Genomic DNA, 20,600 nt, shown 5'->3' with positions numbered 1-20,600 from the left:
ATAGCTGGCATTCCGTTTCTTTGAAAAGCTGCAGTCGGCGAAACGTCAGGAGAAAATTGTAATATAAAAACCGCGAAAGATTCCGAAAAATAGTTTTATTATAAGGTATTATTATCCAGCGGCTGCAAAGCCAACTTACAGAAATAGAAGAAATAGATAAATAAGTACGTACTTCCAGTACTCACGTACTAGAATGGATTCAATGAACTTGCTTTTGGACGCAAATATCACGACAAAAATCATAGTCAATATATATACAATTTACTATTAATAATTAATAATATACTTATTTTATTTAAAAAAAAATGTAATAAATGTAATTATGCGAAAACAATTGTGAATGAAAATATATTTTAACCATTAAATTGAAAAACTAAATCGAAAATAATTTTCAAATAAGCATTTAAATTGAAATGTTGCAATCAATAAATCAATACAATGCCAATTGAATCTCAACGCTATCTTCTGATGTCTCAAGACAATTAGGAGGCGTAGGCGCGTCTTGCGCAACCCCTCATGGGGTAGTGGGACACCCCCGTTTCCCACGCGCCACGACATCTGCTCGGACCCTTAAGCACATTTAAGATTATATTATTTTTATTTGCAGCCGTGATTTCAGGTAACGGCATTCATTCGAGGGCCGGACGGCGACCGGGAAGCAACAGGCGCGTGCAGTGCGCCCGACGTCACGGGACTCATATCTGCATCCGATACAGATCCTACTATCAGTTCAGTTTTTTTTTAAGTTGTTTATTTTTCAATATGAGTACTGTCGTGAACTCGCATAGTTTCTCGCTTCTGGATTTGTCAGGTGAGTTTCACGTTTTATTCTATTGTTCATTTTGTAATTGTGTTACGCGGAATATATATTTTTTTGGTTGCGAAAATAAGTGCGTTTTTTGAGGGATTTATTAAAGTGTGCAAAATCACCTTCTGTTTATGTTTCGGATGCTGCGAGAAAATGGAATTTCTCACTCTCAGGTTGCAATTTTTGTCATATTTCTTCCTAGTTGTTTTAAATGGAATCACAATTTATAATAAATCTAGACTATATTTACTTCACTAGCCTGACTAAAAATACGACTTATAATATTAGGATCTCCGCGATAATGACATTTCGAAATCATATACAAATAGTAAAACCGTTTGGCAACTTGAAGCTAGTTTTTAATTATGTTTAAATATACAAATTTATTTTGTTATATCGATTCATGATTCGCAATGTTTGAAATTCTGAAGTGCTGCCGCTACTGGTTGAGCGATATCGATGTGCATTCTGCCCAATCATGATTTGTGTTTTTTCTAACACGACACCCGACTACTTTTTCTTAGTTTAACAAAACGGGAGTTTTATTCATTTTTATCGATCTAAATTATATTTTCTTACTAATTACAACTTTTTTATGATTACCTGTTGTGAGGTGTTGCGCGTTACATTTGTTCAAATATTTCGACCGTGCAAGGCAGGGTAATAAAAATTGGCTAATTTATAACATGTCTAGTATTCACTTTTGTTACTTATTATTGAAAATTTATTTACTATCTATTATACCATTATAATAAATAGCTTATATGTTTATTCGAACACGCTACCCTCAGGAACTACAGGCTTATTCTGTATGACAATATAAACGCGTGACGCGGCCGTGTCATGGTATCTTCGTGAAATGTGCGTGGAATGGTATTCTGTATGTAAATTTCTATTGTCTTAAACGTGTCGTGTTACGTGGTTGATACGCACTGTCAAAATAACGTGTGAGATAGAGAATAAGGTCTCTGATTCGAATTTTAAAAAATCTTTATTTTTCTTATTGCCCGTTCGTCGAGCATGGCTTATATCATAATTTTATGACCAATAGGAGCGGAGGATCAATGGGAAATGTTATGAAAGGAAAATTTATTCCTTTCTAGAGCTTCCATAATACGCGCGCTGCGTAAACGGTTAAAGTAAGCAATTATATTTAACAGAATTTTTCCTCTTAGAAAATTCTAGAAAATATATTAATAAAACAAAGTCCGCCGCCGCATTTGTCTACAGGCGATAAATTCAAAAAATACCCAACGGATTTCAATGAAATTTGGTATGGAGGTAGTTTAAGACCACCAATTCATAATCATGTTAGTCTTAAATTCATGACTTTACAAAAATGAAGGAAGCTTGTCTCACAAACATGTTTTACTTTTAGCTGCAGTGTTCAAATATAGCTCAAAATGTTTAAAGTATAAATCCTGTATTCATTTATGACGCATAAAATTATTTTCAATGAATAATTAAGTGTTGTATTGTTATTTATACTAATATATAAAGATGAGGAGTTTGTTTGTTAGAACGCGCTAATCTCAGGAACTACTGAACCGATTTTAATGTTTTATCAATAACAGGACAACTATATTACTCCCGAATTCTATACTTTTTATCCCACGAAAATATAAAGCGGGACTTTTATCCCGGAAAAAGATTACAAACCGAGCACCGCCGCAAGCTAATTCAAATCAAATAACTGACATTGGCTATTTTTATTTTAGCTCTTCAAGTTATCGCTATTTTGTACTGGTATTCTTTTTTACTCTGTGGTATTGCACGTAAGTTGTATAAAAATCAATCGACATGAAAAAACCTCAGAACAATGACAAGCAGAAAAAACAATTTCTAATATTTTGACAGATTGCTTGCAAAGCGATTGGCCCAAAATAAAATGGCAGCTTAACGTCAACTCCGATGACAGAGAAAAAAAAATCTGCGATAATGTAAAAAAATATGATTTAAATTAATTTAATTTATATAATCGGATATTAACGCGTTATTAAGCATGTTTCGTAGCGTCAGGTAGGGTCGAATTCATTAATTAGGGTGTAATTATTATTGAGTAATTATGCTTTTTCTCAAAGTAGGAACAGTGCACTAACTTCGCTCAGCACTTTCGTCCCATGATCTGATGCCATCAAAGATTGTGATATGGAACATCACTTCGAATACAATTTTCAGCAAACATTTCAAACTTAAGTAACTTGCGAGTTGATTTTTCGAATCCAACAAGCCTCATAAATACTTATTATTTATATAAATTGTATTACACGGAGTACCTACTTGTACCCTCTAGTAACCACGTAACACAAAGTCTATCAGATTATTGAACGTGGCAATAGTTCCAAACTACCTGAGGAGAGAATTTGAACCCGAGAGTTCGAGGCGGTATTCGCACGGCGCACGCGTGCAACTACGCCATTGAGGTAGTCGGAATAAAATAAGATTGACAATATGTTTTAGATTTGGTAAACATATCTTAAATTTTTCGATATATACTATATGCATGTATAGTCAAGACTATGTCTTTTAAGAGATCGTACCACGTAATCAGTGCAGCCATATTTCAAACATTTTGTCAAAGGTTTAATAAATTTGGTGAGTGTTACGACTCAATGTACAAATAATCATGTTACATAAGTTTGTTCAACAACAATTTTGTCAATTCTCGTTCAAAATGGCTATTCACATTGAAGCCACACAAACCTTTAACTTTATACAATGAATCAAAGCTGTAAAAATGCTGAAGATTGCAAAATTTTCAGAGATTTTTTTATTTATTTTAGAGCCTAAGCAATTGTTTATTTTTCTCCAATCGCATGACTCGCACAAGCCTACTCTGCTATGTTAATCAAACCTAGAACTGCACGTTTCAGTGGCCAATTACGCTGATACAACTAACGCGTAGCGACATACACATTTAATACTGCTTCTTCTTTTTCTTAATTTTTTATAATTCCTCAATAACCAACACTGTTATTTATTATTTATTTATTTATGTATTTAAAACTTTATCGTATATCGTAAATATAAGTTACAAGACAAATTTCTATACAGACGATCTCTACCAGACAATCATTGGATAGACATGATAAAAGTAGTCGAAAGGGCAGTTTAGGGAGAACGTAAAAAAAATAAATAATAAACACATGTTATTTTAATTTTTAACTTAGTTATCATGCTAAAACAATATAAAACTACAATAATATTTTTTTTTAACTGTACATATTGGTTAACAATTAGTATAAGGAACAGGGGGTGTGGACTTTTGGAATCTCACTTGCTATCACTTCACAACGGTTTCTGTGGGACAGTGGTCCTTCCTCGATCGAGCCGACTCAATCATACTGTAGACATCTACAGCGTGATTACACTTTAAATCAATAATGATGTGTTCTAGTAATTTTAGGTGCAATATATGAATTTTGATTTAAAGGAAAGAGAGCCCTCTTTTTATTTTTGTTTTTATGTTTATATGCACACAAAATATTTGCTTGGAGTAAATGCTTAATTTATATTAAATATTTATTCATGTATTTACATAGCTTATCTAGCAACGGTGTAAAAAAATGTATAGCTGAACCAACTTAAATGAAAAATCTTATAACGAAGAACCTCTTTCCTTTAGACTTCTTTAATAAGCCATCTCATATGACAGCAATGCAATTAGATAAAGATCACTTACCTTTCAAAGGCGAGAACCTTGAATACGAATTTAAGGAATAGAAAATGGGAAGGAATTTTTCAAATTACAGAGCTTTGCACTCAGTCGCTGCAATAGATAATATTATGTTCGTATCTGTTGTGAAGTCATTTTATTTCAGATGCGATCAGAGTTCAAAGATTATATAAAGCGGATATTAGCAAAATTGTCATACAAAAATATTGCGCTCATGCAATGGTTACTCAACCGTGAAAAAGCAAAACACCAATGTGAAATACTTCATATCATTTCCATATCGTGATTTGAACGTTAATGCGCATATCAGTATATTTACTGTAAATATGTTATTTTAAGAGTACAAATAAGACGTCTCATTACTGTAATAACTTTTCGAGCACAAATTTGTTTCTAACATCGGGTATATAATGTCTATACTGTGCTATATTAAACTACCTCATAGCTCATCTATCGCCGTAATTATATAGACGAAAACACGTGTGATTTGTTCGGGATATTTAGTATGACAAAATTACATCATTAAAAGCAAATTCATTTATCAAAGTGATGCTGGTGCATTGACTATTCCGGTTCAATATTGTGTTCATTTAGAACCGATTTCCAATCATCTAATGAGTATTTGCAATCTATAACCTGGGTGATAATGAATTCAATTGAAATATTCAATTCATTTCACCAATATTTTTTAATTTATGCTGTAATATGTGTTGTAAATTTATATTTATTTCGTATTCCTATAATCGAGTATCATACAGAACCAGTCCTAGATTAATGAGTATCTTAGATTCATTATTACTTCTTCCATATCAATTATTGCAACAAAATATAATTGAATGAGGTACTACTAAAGGCGGTTTTGCAAATTGCCTTCAGATGACATGCGTATACGCATCGATCAGGATTATATTAGTTAAAGACCGATTTTAATTAAAGGCTCCATGTTCTAACTGCGCATGAATGTTAATAACGCAAAGAAAATAAATCATTTTTAAGCATGTCTAACGATTTTTATTCAATTTTTTTTATTGAATGCTCTACTTTTAATACCGTTTATTGAACACGCAGGGGTTGGGGGCAACTAGTGCAATGTATCTGAATACGTACTAGATTAATTGAAGTGTAGATCACACTGTAAACTATGTGAAATCAACAAAATAGAACTTAAATAACTTTTCGTGCATTTATCATGTCTGTTAGTAATTTACAAGACAATTTCAATTCTAAATTATACAAGTATCACCTATATACAGTGTCCCCTATTTATAGAAACACAGCAAGATAAAACATAACAAACACACATCATGTATTCATCTCTAGAGGGGGACGCAGAGGCGCAACCAGGGCACACACTTTTCGCGAAGTGCGTTCCGTCCCATGATGTCGCACACAAATTCTAGACTCCGGGCTAACACAAGCAGAAAAGCCACTGCCAGACACGGGATTCGAACCCAGGACCTATGAGCGCTGCCGTTCCCGTATAAATTAAGACATATAAATAAAAACTTCCTTTATACGAGCAAAGGCGCATAGCCGACTTGAACTACCTTCTCAGTATAGCAAGCGGAGCAGTAGACTGTCCGGAGTTGCTAAGTAAAGATTGCGTGCTCCGTCAGCTTTATTAAGAAGACCTACACTACTGTATGTACAATCAGCCACCACTGCTTACCGACAGAACTCCTTTACCGTTAGAGCTAGCAGATCATTTAACGCAGTGGCGTCGGATGTGGACGTGGATCTGTTCACCACGAGCACCACAAAACTAAAAAAAATATTGATCGACCGTTTTTTCATTTAGTTTTCTCTCTCTCCATTACTCTTAGTCCCTTCTAATTGTATAGCATGTACTTACTGTCTACCATTTTCTTTTATTATTTTAATGTTATTTATCTATACATGGAAACTTGTAATTGGCCTTCTATTATATTATATATTTTTTTTTACTACCTGTGTATGTTAGCTGTAAGTTTTCTAAATGAATAAAAAAAAACACACACACGTGTTTACACCAGTCGAGGAAGGCAGAGATGTAATCAGAGTACACACTTTTCGCCATCTCTCTTCATCCCATGATATGATAGGGGGCGAGCCAATCACCATATCACTATATAAAAAACCTTATATCACTGCTGCATCCGAGATTCGAATCCGGAATGTTATAGCGGTGGTTGTACCGCGCATACTATACATAACTCCACCGAATTAGTAAAACATATTTTTTATCTGAAACATCCCTAACGATGCTTTTTTTTCATATAAATTCTTTTACGTGGCAATCTTTGTAGTAGTCACAATGGGCCATTCGGTTGTGTTTCTTTTGGCTTTGTATTCGCGTAAGGAAAACGCTTGTATTCCTAACTTACGCTGTCGAACCTATAAAGATACTACACCACACATATTGTATACGTAAAGTGATATCGCCAGTTAGTTGCAAGTTGTTAGGTCTAAAGACATATTATTAAAATCGTCTATATGCACATCTAGCACAAATACACGTCAATTAAATGTTCGGGCAAATGTTTCACTACTTCACGATCTATGAAATCCATGTTGAAACGGCGTACCATTCATAAAATACGCATAGTTGCAAGTGTGGACGTCTCTTGAACATAGAACGTAAGCGAAATTTCTTTAAAAAAACCATTTACATCGGCTCATTACGTGTGTCATTTTTGCGAACATAACAGATATCATCGTCAACACTAGGCGTAACGTAACTTAATGTCTGGCCGTTTCTACAGGAGTTCTAGATATATAACATAGCACTGCATATACACACGAATAAACAAAATACACACACATGTCGGCGTTGTTGCTCGCGCTCTTTTTGGCGATCGGGTACGATGCCTGGACACAGCATTAGTTTACAAACAACAAGACATAGTTAAGTTCTCATAGACACCTGAACAATTGAAACGTGAAATGTTTAAACAACGGACTGCTGTATCCTTTGATATTATGTACACTACTGATTAAACTGTTTAGTACGCTTGATTTTTGTTTTTCGCAATTTTATTTCCCGAATAAATATAGCATGCATTATGAGAGTAAACACTTCATAACTTCCATTTCGCGAACAATTCATTTGCTTACAAACTTTGTCAACAATACAGAAAGTATTGTCGCTTTATGTCGAAAAAAAATTGCACAACGGTAATGTTTTTGAATTTCGTCTTTTTTTATTTATCAATACGTAACTGATTTCTACGGGGACATTTATTAAGCTTTTGCTAGCTTTGCTTTCAGCTTCGCCAACGTATCGCCGATTCACAATACGTTATAATATGAATAATTTTTATACAAAAGTTTTGTAAATCTATCAATTGTACAACTTAACTTTGTATCCTTATAAGCCTGCCACTAAATCTACTTTAAAAGGGTATGGAACATCGCATTGAAAATATAGAGACACTGCGTATCATCGTTTGCATGACTATTAAATCAAAATAAAATAATACAAATACTTTCATTCAATAATAAACAGGGGCCGAGGCGTTCTTTATTTATACAATACAGGGGATCAAACTCATTGTTTGCATTTCCACGTATAAAATAGTATGGGCACATAACAGTCGTTCGTTGGAAGCTTGTTTTACGTGGAATGTGTAAAATATAGTCGCTTTGTGCTCTCTGCATCGCATCGCCGTCCCATCCATGTCACATGCGCTATACGAAAAATTCGTCATCGCATCCGATCGGAATGCTGCCCACCCGCCTATATGCAAGAGATGCAAATATCCGAAAACTCTCCGGCTATTTTACTGATCGATATCCGACAGTAAGGTTGTAAGAGTTGAATGCGCGGATATTTTATTTATAAAATTGGAGATATTTACGACGAGGAAGACTATGGTACCTGGCGGTGCTTGGCCAACCTTATTAAGTTTAGAACGCGAGTTAATAATTTCAAATACATTTTAGTTGGTTTCATGTAATTTAATGTGTTTTTTATACCAACGTAACGCAACGAGCAAGTCATTGGCGTGATAGTTGAAGCCAGCGTATTTCGTTTCACAGACGAAGCAAAGAATGTTAGCTTTTATTAAATAAGGTCTTAGAGTCAACAGCGCGCCATCTTTGAGCGATTTATAGAAACAGGAGTTGCCTTGAAACACTTGCCTAGGATTTATTGGCGCCTCTGTCACTTAGTGAAAGGATTTTTTCTTTTCTTCTAAGGTACAGTTGATTTTTACAGTCAAAGTTTGTTTTCATCTGCTATTGTGAAGCGGTGTTCAACGAGACGACAAAATTTTTCTTCTTACACCATATTTATCTTTCAAGTTTTGTACCTAAATTGTTTGTCTCCTTTTTTTTTGTCACCATCTGCCTCAGTCTACCCTACTCGTGAATATAAAAGACTGTATCAAATGAGATTTATTAAATTCAGCAAGCATAGATAGATTAAGGAATAGTCAGAGAGCGTTCAAATTGCCCCGAGAGCTTCGTATTACTATGTGTAAGTCACAACTCCTTCATTAACGCACTCAGGCGCCAAATGAAAAGCACTCGACGGACGGACGTACGATTATACCCGAATACCACCGTGCGTCTGACACCGTACCTGTCAAGCAAATATAAATTAATAAAGCGCATTAATATTAATTCGGTATGTGCGACGTATATTTCGTCAAGTGTTGTAATTGTCAGAATTCGCGGCAGTCTGATAAGCTCGTGTTAAAGCGTTTCTCACAAAAAGTTTGTTGTTTTGTATTAAAAAGCTGGTAGAAGGCCAGTTACTATGCCAACTGGATCGTTATTCATCTTATTAGCCTATGGTAGACAGTATTACTGTACGCAAAAGCTTCTGCGATGACTTGTTTAATGCTTCCTAAATTAGCTTATGTACCTATAAGTTATAATCAATAAGAAAGGCATAATCCTGCTGATAGATGAACGGGGAAAAGTAGATATTGGTGTAAAAATAATTGCATACAATCACTATCATCAGGTTTGGTATAACTTTACCGAGCACAGTTGAAAGAAATTTCAGAACAACACTCACACACTATCGTCGATACAAAAGCTTTGGTACATCTTAACTGAATACAAAGTTAGTACTTGCTTCGTGCTTGTAAGTACGTTGAGGTCACATTGATTTATCAATCGTGGTAACTGGTACGCCGTCTCAATCACTGCCCCCTGCAAGACGCTCGTCTTCTTCGACTTATTGCAGTGTAAATAGTATCCTGTCTCACAGAGTACACGCAGTGCCGTAATCAGAGTCTTTGACCGGGGGTCACGGGTCACGCCTATTTCAGATGTAGCGATATGTATAATTATTGAATTTATTTAACAGTTTTTTTTTTAATTTTTAACAAACACGAAACTTTGTGTGTGTTTTTTTTTATAATTTAGCGGGCGAGCGTATTTAGAATTATTTTTAAAATTTAAAGTGTATGTGTTATGTGTAATTGAACATAGGTAGAGGATGTGCGGAGCGAAGAAGTCCAAAAAAAATTATAAAATATATTAGAGAAACACAAAGCTTCTTAACAAATACCGTCCTTCCATCTTCTGAAACATCGAAATTATTTAAGTATCTACTGATTCCAAGATTCGAGACCTGATAATCATCAATAGTGAATAGAAAAAAAAAGTGCAATGCGAAGATTTGCCGATTATTAGCGAAATATTTACAGTTCGCGTAGATATGACATGCCAATCGGCTAACACGCCATAATGTTATAACAATTACTATTCAGTCACCGTTCACGAGCACAAATTAGTAATTTCTCTGTGTCTAATTAGTAAGTAGATAATAATTGCATCTACACCGACTTCTTTCGGTTTCCTTACTTAAACCCTAAATAAGCAGCCATTCCAACTGCCTTCACTCTAAAAAAATAAATAGAACCAACAATCAAGATTTTTAGCGCTTTCCTAGGCTTAAACTTCTACATTGTCTTGCTGTTTCATGTCTTCTAATGGTGCGTTCCAGCATCGATAAGTAACCATCGCTAAAGCCGTTGGAGTAGGTCAAGAGTCCATCAAACAAGTGCGTCAGCGGCACATCATCCGGTGATTAACCACTTAGAACACTCGCTCCTCTGCTTCGGTTTAACATAAATCAGTAATGGCAATTGCTTACACTATCTGTAATGTTTGGATTACTTTGAGTCGTTCTTCTTATTTGGTGTAAAGTTTTAGGTTTATCATGTTTGGTTGTTATTCCAACGGACCTTTATATATAAGTATAGACCTGTATTGCCAACGAGACACCTTCCGTCTCTGAATGTTGGTGGTGGCGTGAATATACACGGACCGATCTGAAAATGCGACTCGTTGAAATAAGCCACTGCAGCAGGTTTTTCATCAAGTTCACGGTGATAATTAACCAGTGGCCTACAAAAAAGATACCGTACCAATCATCCTGCTTTTTCTGATCGCGAGCACTTTAACTTAGATCTTGCTAAGCACCGGCACTTAAATTATTTTTAAACTAAGAATCATCGGAAAGATGATGATTCATTTTGTATACGATTCAGGCACTTTAGCTTTCAAGAAACTGAAACGTATTTCAATCAGATAAAAATTTTGAGGTACAAATTAATGAGACTTGAAAACTAAACATAAAACAAAATATTACCTTTTTGAATGTTTTTTGGCGAAATAAACTTGAATTAATTTAAAATTTTATTACAAGTATATTATAGCGATAATGTGCGTTAATTTTGCTAATCTTTAGTATTAGATTGACGAAGGCAGGTGTTGTTGTTCAAACCTTTATAGTTCAGAAATTATGGTGGCCAATAGTGACGTTATGAGTAGTGACTATTTCCTGATAAGTGAAGCATCTAGGCAGCTACATCTATATATACCTTTCTTTATTTGACATTCGTCGAGCACCCTTCAGTCAAGTTTTAATGTGTATCTACATAAGTGTATTAAAAGGACCAGTTAAGTGAAAATAACCTAGCAGGAACTACGGAAGTGATACCTACATAGGTATCTATTTAAAATAGCTACGCTTGAATGCCCTCGCCAATTAGTCATGGGTCACTTTCCGCTGCCCAGGCAATGCAAACGCAATAGCTTCCATGCAAGCGTTCTCCAAACTCGATACATCAAACATGAAAACAAGGAGAGTTCATGGCATGACCGGCGGCCGCACTACGCACGCATGTACACGATTTCGCAGCGGGTAGTGCGCGCGGGGTAGCGCTAGAGTGGCGCGGGGGCGGTGGAGGCGGCGCGCGCGCAGTCGCCGGCGACACGCGCAGCCCCGCGGACGTGCGCACCGTGGGCCCAAGCTGCGCGCGGGGGCGGCTGGACCGGTCCGCCGACCCGCCGACCTTAAGTACCGTTCACCGCAAGCACTCCTCCACTCGCACAGTGCTTGGAAAACAAATGTGTAGTGCTCCTACAATGTGTACACGTTGGATTTCATAGAAATATGTATGTATCTGTTGTTTTAACTTAGTTTTGTATAGACAATCGGTGGCAGGCACGTAATTAGACGGCTTAGACGGGGGTCGAAATGTTTTGCAATTAATTACTTTCGATTCTTACCGTTGCGCGTCGACCAGTCTATTGTGTTTTGCAGAACTTTTTATATTTAATATGAATTTAAGTTCTCATTCGCGTACTTTTAAAGGGTACTTAAACCGTTATATGAGTTGAATTACTGTTATTAAATTAAATAACATCTATTAATAAGTTGTTGATGTCTATTCTTCTTGCTCTCGGTTTTAATAACTGCACAAAATGATAGCTTCTGAACTTAAACCTAAAGGTGAATTAAAATTACTCTCGTTTTCACAGACTTTTTCCTTTTCGCCCTAAATTATGCAAAAAACTTGCATTTAAAGTAAAATACACCTAGTAATGTTTATTACAGGTGTTTAAGTGTGAACATTATACGTTACTAAACTAGTAAAATTATGAACCAAAAATGTACCTACATTAAAAACATCCGCTACATTTTCCAGAAAAGCAATCTACTAGAGAACTGTTAGTTACCGTGACGCGCCTCTGACAAGTTCTGGTTAGAGTCTCAGCCCCCCCTACTGGGGTAGAAAAGACCTCGGGCTCGAGGTGGTCACTGGGACACGATACCAGCGGCGAAAGGCGAAAATTACCGAAAGGGAACCGACACAACATTTACGTACTAATATGCATAAATACGTTTTGCAAATCGTCCTAGTCATAATTAGATTATATATAAATTCTACATAAAGGCAAGCCGGCAGAAATGGGTTTATATACCGGACGATACAGAGGTCATGGATTAGGTTTATGTCACAAACTCTGTGGATGACATCATATCTTCATTACTTATGTTTTAGGCTGTTTAAGGCAGATATTAACTGCATGTTCCAAAAGGTAGTAGCATTTTTATAGTAAAAATAAACTGATAAAAATAAGTCATGTGTAATAAAACAAAGTTTATTCAGATTGGTCCATTTACGCTTTTTACCCAACGCGACGGTAGCCTTTAAGATTATAATTAATAGGAATCGATCTTATTTCGAATACAAATACCTAAATATTAGAAGACATTTAAGTTCAAAAGAAATATATCATTACCAACCATTAATATCATCTGAATACATAATTACTTCAAAGCTTTCGCGCAAGTATTTTTATTAGAATTATGTGATAAATTTCCATATTTCAAATTAAATACCTAACCATAAATTCATTACTATCAGGCTTAGGGTAGACATTAATAATGCTTTTCATGTAATTGAATCCGATGAAAACCAAAAATGTAATTTGGTGACTTAAAACATATTCAAACTTTAAAGAAGTTGCTTAGAAATATCTAGATAATTAAGTACGATTTTTTTTTAATGTTAGTTCATATCGTTCGTATCGTAATTTAAACTACTATAATTAATTGCGTCGTTGGCAAAATAAACACCAGTGACATATCCTTGCCAGTGATTTAGTCCCGCGTTGGTTCTATTTAATAACAACTTTTTGTGTTAATAATCTCATGTTTGTGCTTCAACGAACTTAATACTTATTACAGATTTAGTAATTTAATAAGACTTATAAGATTTTTTTTTTCTTTCCCGCCACACCATCAATGTCCGTTTATACATTGTGGTTTGATCACGGGCTTGGCTTTAATATAATAAAAAATGTAAGATATTCTGACATTGGAACAATCGAAACACGAACTTTTCAAATAAACCTATCTTGATATTATATGTACTGCAGTCGTTGCCAACTTGGATATAAATTAAATAATATAACTAATTTCCTCATTCAATTATTACCAATATTCGAAAGCACCTTCTCGTTTTTAATTGATACGGCTGGTCTTCAATCGTAATTCTTGGGAATAAACCTAAATTTAAATGATTTTCACAGAGATTGTGTTATTTAGCAATGAAACATAGATTACGTACATTTATACTAATTTGCAATAAAATACTTAAAATTGCACGTATTACCAAAATTCCGAATTAGTTGCAACATATACGCAAATGGACGCCATCTTGTATCTACACACACATTTTATAGCCAACATGGCGTCAAATTTGCTGATATTTAATTTTAAATTTAAAACGCATTACAAGTAATGTTGCTATAACTCAATATAGTCTTTTAGAAATATCTTTTGCTGTATATTATTATAACATAATTTCTACAGTTATTTTTTTTAATCGACTACATTCTTCGCTAACATAAAAAACATGTTCCAGTTATTTACTCCTCAAACGAAACTATTAACTCGGCAAAAAAAAACGATAAAAACTAGACAAAATACACTACGCCGTAAAATTCGAGTTTCGTTTTCAATAAAAACCCGTTTACTTTGCGCCCCCTCTCAATTCACGGAATACGCCTCTCGATCTTTGCCTACGATGACGAAAAAAGTTATGCCCGTCGGCCCAAGCCCAAATCCTTAGGGGACCTATTGTCGAGAACGCGGACTTACGATTGGTCCGGGAAGCTCCTTTGGCTTACCAATAGCAGGTCCAAGATAAGTCCACGCCAGAAATGATCGAAGACAGATGCGACAAAGGTGCATGGAAGTATTTACACAACTTATGTCATCTCACTGGATAAATATTGTTGGCGACATCACCTGCCCGCGCAGAGGGTCGCCAGATCATTGGACAGATTCGGTGATCCAAAACATTTTTTTAGGTTATTAAAAAAAACTTTAATAACCTAAAAAAATTCGGTGCTTTATAAAAGGGTTCTGTTATATTTAAAATTATTTACATAGAGTTAGGAATAAAGATCCTTATATTATAGGAAGAGTATTTCTAAAGCATTTTAAAATTTGATTGTTGTCAAATGTTTTTCATGAATAGACATCAAATTATGGGCACTATCACGATCCCTAAATACGCAGTAAAAAGGACGAAATATGTACAATACAATCAAAATAATATTTATATTTAGAACTCTTTTATTGTCACAAAAATCAATTGTTACTGTTATGACAAAATTAAATGTTTTCTAGATTTATATAGAGAAAGTTAGTGAATTGTGTTTTAATTTTATTCGTTTGTAGGTTTGATCATTCTGCGTCAACTGACCTAATAGGACTTGAAAGGCGCCAATTCTGTAGAAAACTTTCAGCCTTGGAATAGTTTTATTTCTGCAAAACTCAGGTTTTTACATAAACAGCGTTCAAAGTGCTACAGTTTTTATCCACTAGTAAACTCGGAAACGTAACTTTAATTTTTTTACAACCATTTACCGGATAACAATTAATAAATGGATTATCAATGAAAAAGTACTAAAATATACAACTCTATGAAAATTGCGTTATTTATTATATTCCGATATCTACCCATGATAATGGTACACGAAACTCCTGCGCTGAAACCTTAAAACTAAATGGTCCCAATGGTAAATTATACACCCCTAGTATTTGATTACTTACAAAAAAAAAATAGGATATCTAGAAGAGATAATGCATTATGAATGTGCAATCAGAATTTTTGTTTTTATGTAAAGGACGAAGATTTGACGAGTTAACAATTCATAAATCCTGCAAATATTATATATACAATACGTAGAAAATAACATGTACTATGTAGATTTTAGTAAAAACTATCAAATGAATTGACAACTAAAATTTTGAATCAATGTTAAAAGCAACATTTATTTATTTTTGTCAAACATGTGTTCAGTGTCGGCAGCAGATAAAGCATTTTTTTTTACTTTTAGTAATAAAAAAGTAGTGGTATATTATTTGGTACAAATTATAACTAACATATGCTTATAAAGCATTATTAGAACATAAGCCTAATAATATTTTGAGCGTGTTATGATATACTATCGTTGCTGATTAGGAATAATAACATAAAGTGCAACGATTTATTAGGCACATTTGAGTTACGCATAAGTACTAGAAGCTACATCACGGCGGTAAACGGAATATTATGTTAGCAATAGATATATATTTAAGAACTTAGGAAACTTTGTGTAAAATTTTACAAACTTCATCACTCATTAAATTGGTATGTTATTTAGGTTGGACTTCGGCATTAGTGGCGCACGCCGAGGGCGCCGGCACCAGCGCTTTCGGCGGTAGCATGGCAGAAACTGCGGCCGCGCTCCACAGCCCAGGCCATCTGCACAAGCGGCGGCGGCTCTCGCGGCTCCTGGACAAGCTTGCCGTGCAGCTGCGCAACAACAATCACTACCCACCAGCGCAGTGGCTACGCATCGAGGCGCCGGCGGAGGCGTCAACAGCTGACGGCGCGTCGGGTAGCGGCTCAACCGCCACGCCGGGTAGCGGCTCAACCGCCGCGCAGCCCAAATCGGATGAAGGCCCACTCGATCTTTCCGTCAAGTCCGAGATGCCTCCGCCGCCGCCACCGCCGCCACGGCGTGCGCCGGAACCATCGTTCGCGTGCGCCGCCTGTGGCCAAAGGTTCGCGCTGCACCACAGGCTCGCCAAGCACGTGGCTTCGCGGCATCGGTCCCGCGCCACCGAGCCAGCACGCGTCTATGAGTGCGATGTGTGCAGCCGCAAATTCGCGCGCTCTGATATGCTGACGCGGCACGCGCGACTGCACAGCGGGCTGAAGCCGTACGCGTGCGCCGCCTGCGGGCAGGTGTTCTCGCGCTCCGACCACCTGGCGACGCACCAGCGCACGCACACCGGCGAGAAGCCATACCGTTGCCCCGCGTGCCCGTACGCCGCCTGCCGCCGCGACATGATCACGCGCCACATGCGCACGCACGCGCGGCGCGCTCAGCCCGTGTAAGCGCCAGGCTCGTATCGACCTGACAGACTGATCGGTCCATTCCAAAGTTATGTTATATGTATTCGGTATGGATGATGGTGCGGTGTGGTGGTGGCGCCGTGACATATCACATTGCTGTGCGCATTGCTGGCCGCGAATGTCCACCTGTACGAGTCCGTGTGCTGCTGCAACTGCTGCGATGCCGTGCGCAATGCGATGTGTCAAATACTGCGGACCTTTCGAATACGCTTGCCGATGTGCTGTTTGTGTTTTTGTTTAGTGTCGAATGATTCGAAGGCGAGCCGTTCGAATCGTCCGCGCGCCAATGTAAATACGTGTATGTTGCAATTATATTGTCGTGCCATTGAGTTTGTCAATGTTTATGTAGTGCGCTTCAGTATGGAGGTTACGTTTTCAGCTTATTGAAAGACTTATTGCTAGGAACGATTTTGGTTAAAAACTATTACACTCCTGTTGTCAGTTATGTTTGATAAGACAAGTTATTATATTTGCAAGTATGACATTGTAAATCGTGCCGAAAGAAGCTCAATTTTATTTTGTTACGTATAGTAAAATAAAGAATTCCTTTTCTCTATAAGTGTTAAGGTGTCAACCTCATTGTGTTTGAATAATCTTTAAGAATTGTCTATTTTTCGATTCTAAATATTTTAATACCGGAAATGATACTGTTAATTGTTTTTGAACTCAATTAATTGTTTGTTTATTTTGTTTTTTAATTAAAAAACCTAAGTTTTCATTCTATTGTAGTGCCAAATTAGACACGCAATTTATTTTGCTGTATAGTCGATGTTGTTGCATAAATAAAAAAAAAATGAAAAAAACTAAAAACACATATGCTATAAGTGTGGTAAAATCTAAAAATATAATAAAACATATTTCTATTGCATACACTCCATCCAACGAATTACTTATTCCTACCGATGTAAATAGTGAAGAACAATTTCCACTTATGTAAATAAACTATCGCTTTTAAAATGTATTTACCGTGTTCTAAATACGGCTCTGTGCATACCTCCATGATAATATAATTAATTCGCATGCGCCTCTATTCGTAAACCCAATTACAACCCTGGTTGTTAGATTTTCATTAGAAAAAAGTGAATATCTTTATTGCAATTTCCTCGGGAGCAACACGTGCAGACTGTGTAGCATTTTGCCTTCAACAATGCATTTTTTAGATGTGAAATCGATGTTTCATATTAGAAATTAAGAATTTGGATAGGTATGCATACGGATTGACTGAAAGAAAAGGTGATCTAATCCATTATTATTTAAATAACAACGTTCAATAATTATAATTTTTAAATTGACACAAAAAATAGACCGTAAAACCGTTTATTCTTTGTCAAAAATAAGTTACGGTTTGCAAATTTAAAGAGCCGTTGAACTTGCGGAAACTAAACACCCGATCTTATAAGAAGAAAAGCAAAATGAAATCGCAATGTACCTACTTTCAGAAAGGTATCCCCACTTCGGTAAAAAATTTGGTACTTAATTTATGGTTGAAATTACCGCGTTTAATATTTGATGCACATTCAGTAATTCATTTTACGGAGTATAGATATTTTTAAAATAACTTGTCAACATAAAAATCCTTTAACTAAAATGGAACAGAAAGCATTTCGACAATAAAATATAGCGCGAGGTTTAGGCATTTAAAATGAAAATGATTAATCATAGTTTTTGCGCCTTTGGCAAACTAAATTATAAGATATTATTAAAAGCGATATGTAATATTGCAATTATAAAGGTGTTGAGGTTCTCGTAGCATCTTGCTAAATTATTTAAAAATGGTATTATATTTAATTTTTGTTTAAAGTTCATTTTTGTACAATGGCGATTATGCTTGTGGCAAATTTGCGGGCTTTTGTTCTCTTTCGAGAGATTTCTAAAAATTTTTGAGACATAAAAAATTATGCATAGATGTCAAATTTTAAAATTAATTAATTGATTTGAATTTGAAAGGAAAGTGTTTTCGGTGTTAAACTAAATTTTAGTATTATTGTTGTGGTCTATTTTTTAATATTTTGTTTAGAAATGTCGTTTAACGCCATCTGTTGGAATTAGTTGTGATGTAATGATATTGGTAGTGTCTCTTGTGACAATAAGTTTCGTTAACATTTTTAATGGTACTATTGCTTTTGGGTGTGTCAAAATTTTGTGGTATAATGTTGTTGATATAAAATAAAAACTAAGTTTAATTTTCATTCGTTAGATCAACAGGAAATGTTTAATGTTTAAGAAATAAAAAACAGCATTCGTAACAGTCAAGATTTTCCCAATTTAAGTTATTAAAGATTTTTTTTTTATTTTATCAGAGGCTGATTGATTTCTTTGTGGCCTACTACAGTTAGGGTACTCAGAACCAAGGCAATTAGGCACTCACAATATCACACCTTTTTATTATCACGAAGTAAATAAATATCCCTTCTTCATAAAACTCTAGATGCATATACCTTGGTATTGAGTTTCATAACTTTACAAAGCCTTACGTACTTACTGCAGTTTGCGATTGTATTTTTTTAGCTAAGTTTACGCGAAGATTTTAAGTTATTTTAAGTACTGTGATATACTGATTTTGTTATTAATCTGTGTTTGATTACATTGTGTATTTATTATACCATTTTTTGAATAAATAAATTAATTAAATATTGTTTGTATTACTTTCAACCCGATGTGTTTACATGCACACTTTAAATAAACGAAAGAGAAAAAGTAAAGATTTAAAAATAAGTAAAAATGTAGTAATAAAAGGTCTAGCACTCACTATAACGTAAATATTAACCAAATATATACCGTTAGGGCTCTACGAGTATATTTTCGCTGTTAGCGTGTGCGGGCTGGATCAGCTTTGTAAAGGAATATTAGTAGGTATTTGCAATGAAACTAAGATCAAAGATTTTCCATAGTTCTATAAGCTCTTGATAAACCTGATTTAATTTGTCCCAACTACTTCTATTTTAGAAATTGTTTTCATATAACAAACGACTGAGTACTGAGGTACCAAACATAAAAAAATACATCGAAATGAAAACCTCTCCCGTTTTTTAAATCGGTTAAAAATCAAATGGCGGCGCCACATGTAAGTGAAAGAACTAGCATGGCGAGGACCAAACAAAATCGATTGAAATAACCTATATCATCGTGTCCCATTCAGGACAACGATCTCCACTAGCTCAAAGCTAATGCCTATTTCGGGATCTATAGACATCGCGGCAACGCATCGATGATTAAATAATAATAATATCAGCCCTGTATTATATACTTTGCCCACTGCTGAGCACGGGCCTCCTCTACTACTGAGAGGGATTAGGCCTTAGTCCACCACGCTGGCCTAGTGCGGATTGGTAGACTTCACACACCTTCGAAATTCCTATAGAGAACTTCTCAGATGTGCAGGTTTCCTCACGATGTTTTCCTTCACCGTTAAAGCGAACGATAAATTCACAAAGAATACACACATGATTTTTTAGAAAAGTCAGAGGTGTGTGCCATTGGTATTTGAACCTGCGGACATTCGTCTCGGCGGTCCGTTCCACACCCAACTAGGCTATCGCCGCTTCGCATCGATGATTACTCTCGCTTTATGGATGTATAAATGGGGAGTAGTGTCCAGTCTCCATCAATAACCTTTTACGTAACGGCCAATTCCAATAACTTCTCAACCACTAACCTGTAGTGGTAAGAATAAACAAATCAAAATAACTCATCTATAAACATGTAGAACAGACTTTATTTTGATTGATCCATTGATCCGACGACAACTGTGATCGTTTATAAGAATCGTGCGCAACACTTTCTAGTTCGTCTCGTATAATTAAAAAACCGATAGACGTAAAGGACCGAGCGTTATCGAATTAAAAGTGAGAGATAACGCGATCGTGCGGCTTGTAGTTGAATTCCGTGAATTCTGATTCATCCTCACTACTTTCAG

The 20,600-nt window shown here is 35.7% G+C and overlaps 1 protein-coding gene across 2 annotated transcripts; it reads left to right on the top strand.

Moving 5' to 3' along the window:
• Positions 1 to 651: 651 nt before the first annotated feature.
• LOC115447447 (zinc finger protein 771) lies at positions 652 to 19,315 on the top strand. Of its 2 annotated transcripts, none has more exons than XM_037444148.1 (2): positions 652 to 811; positions 15,927 to 19,315. In XM_037444148.1, the coding sequence occupies exons 1-2, from the start codon at positions 763 to 765 to the stop codon at positions 16,664 to 16,666; spliced, it is 789 nt and encodes a 262-aa protein (XP_037300045.1). In that variant the 5' UTR covers positions 652 to 762; the 3' UTR covers positions 16,667 to 19,315. The 2 variants fall into 2 exon arrangements, with proteins under 2 accessions (XP_037300045.1, XP_030030349.1); XM_030174489.2 differs by lacking the exon at positions 652 to 811 and adding an exon at positions 11,695 to 11,879.
• Positions 19,316 to 20,600: the final 1,285 nt, after the last annotated feature.

The sequence above is a fragment of the Manduca sexta genome, chromosome 27 (genome assembly GCF_014839805.1).
Source record: "Manduca sexta isolate Smith_Timp_Sample1 chromosome 27, JHU_Msex_v1.0, whole genome shotgun sequence".
Classification (NCBI taxonomy): Eukaryota; Metazoa; Arthropoda; class Insecta; order Lepidoptera; family Sphingidae; genus Manduca; species Manduca sexta.
The sequence above is the reverse complement of the archived record's forward strand: the minus strand, read 5'-3'. Positions and strand labels throughout refer to the sequence as shown.

What these genes read in the sequence shown, in the direction of transcription:
- LOC115447447 (XM_037444148.1), top strand. Translation starts at nt 763, where the DNA reads ATGAGTACTGTCGTGAACTCGCATAGTTTCTCGCTTCTGGATTTGTCA. An exon ending in CTCGCTTCTGGATTTGTCAG is followed by an intron (nt 812 to 15,926) that starts GTGAGTTTCACG and finishes TATGTTATTTAG; the next exon opens with GTTGGACTTCGGCATTAGTG.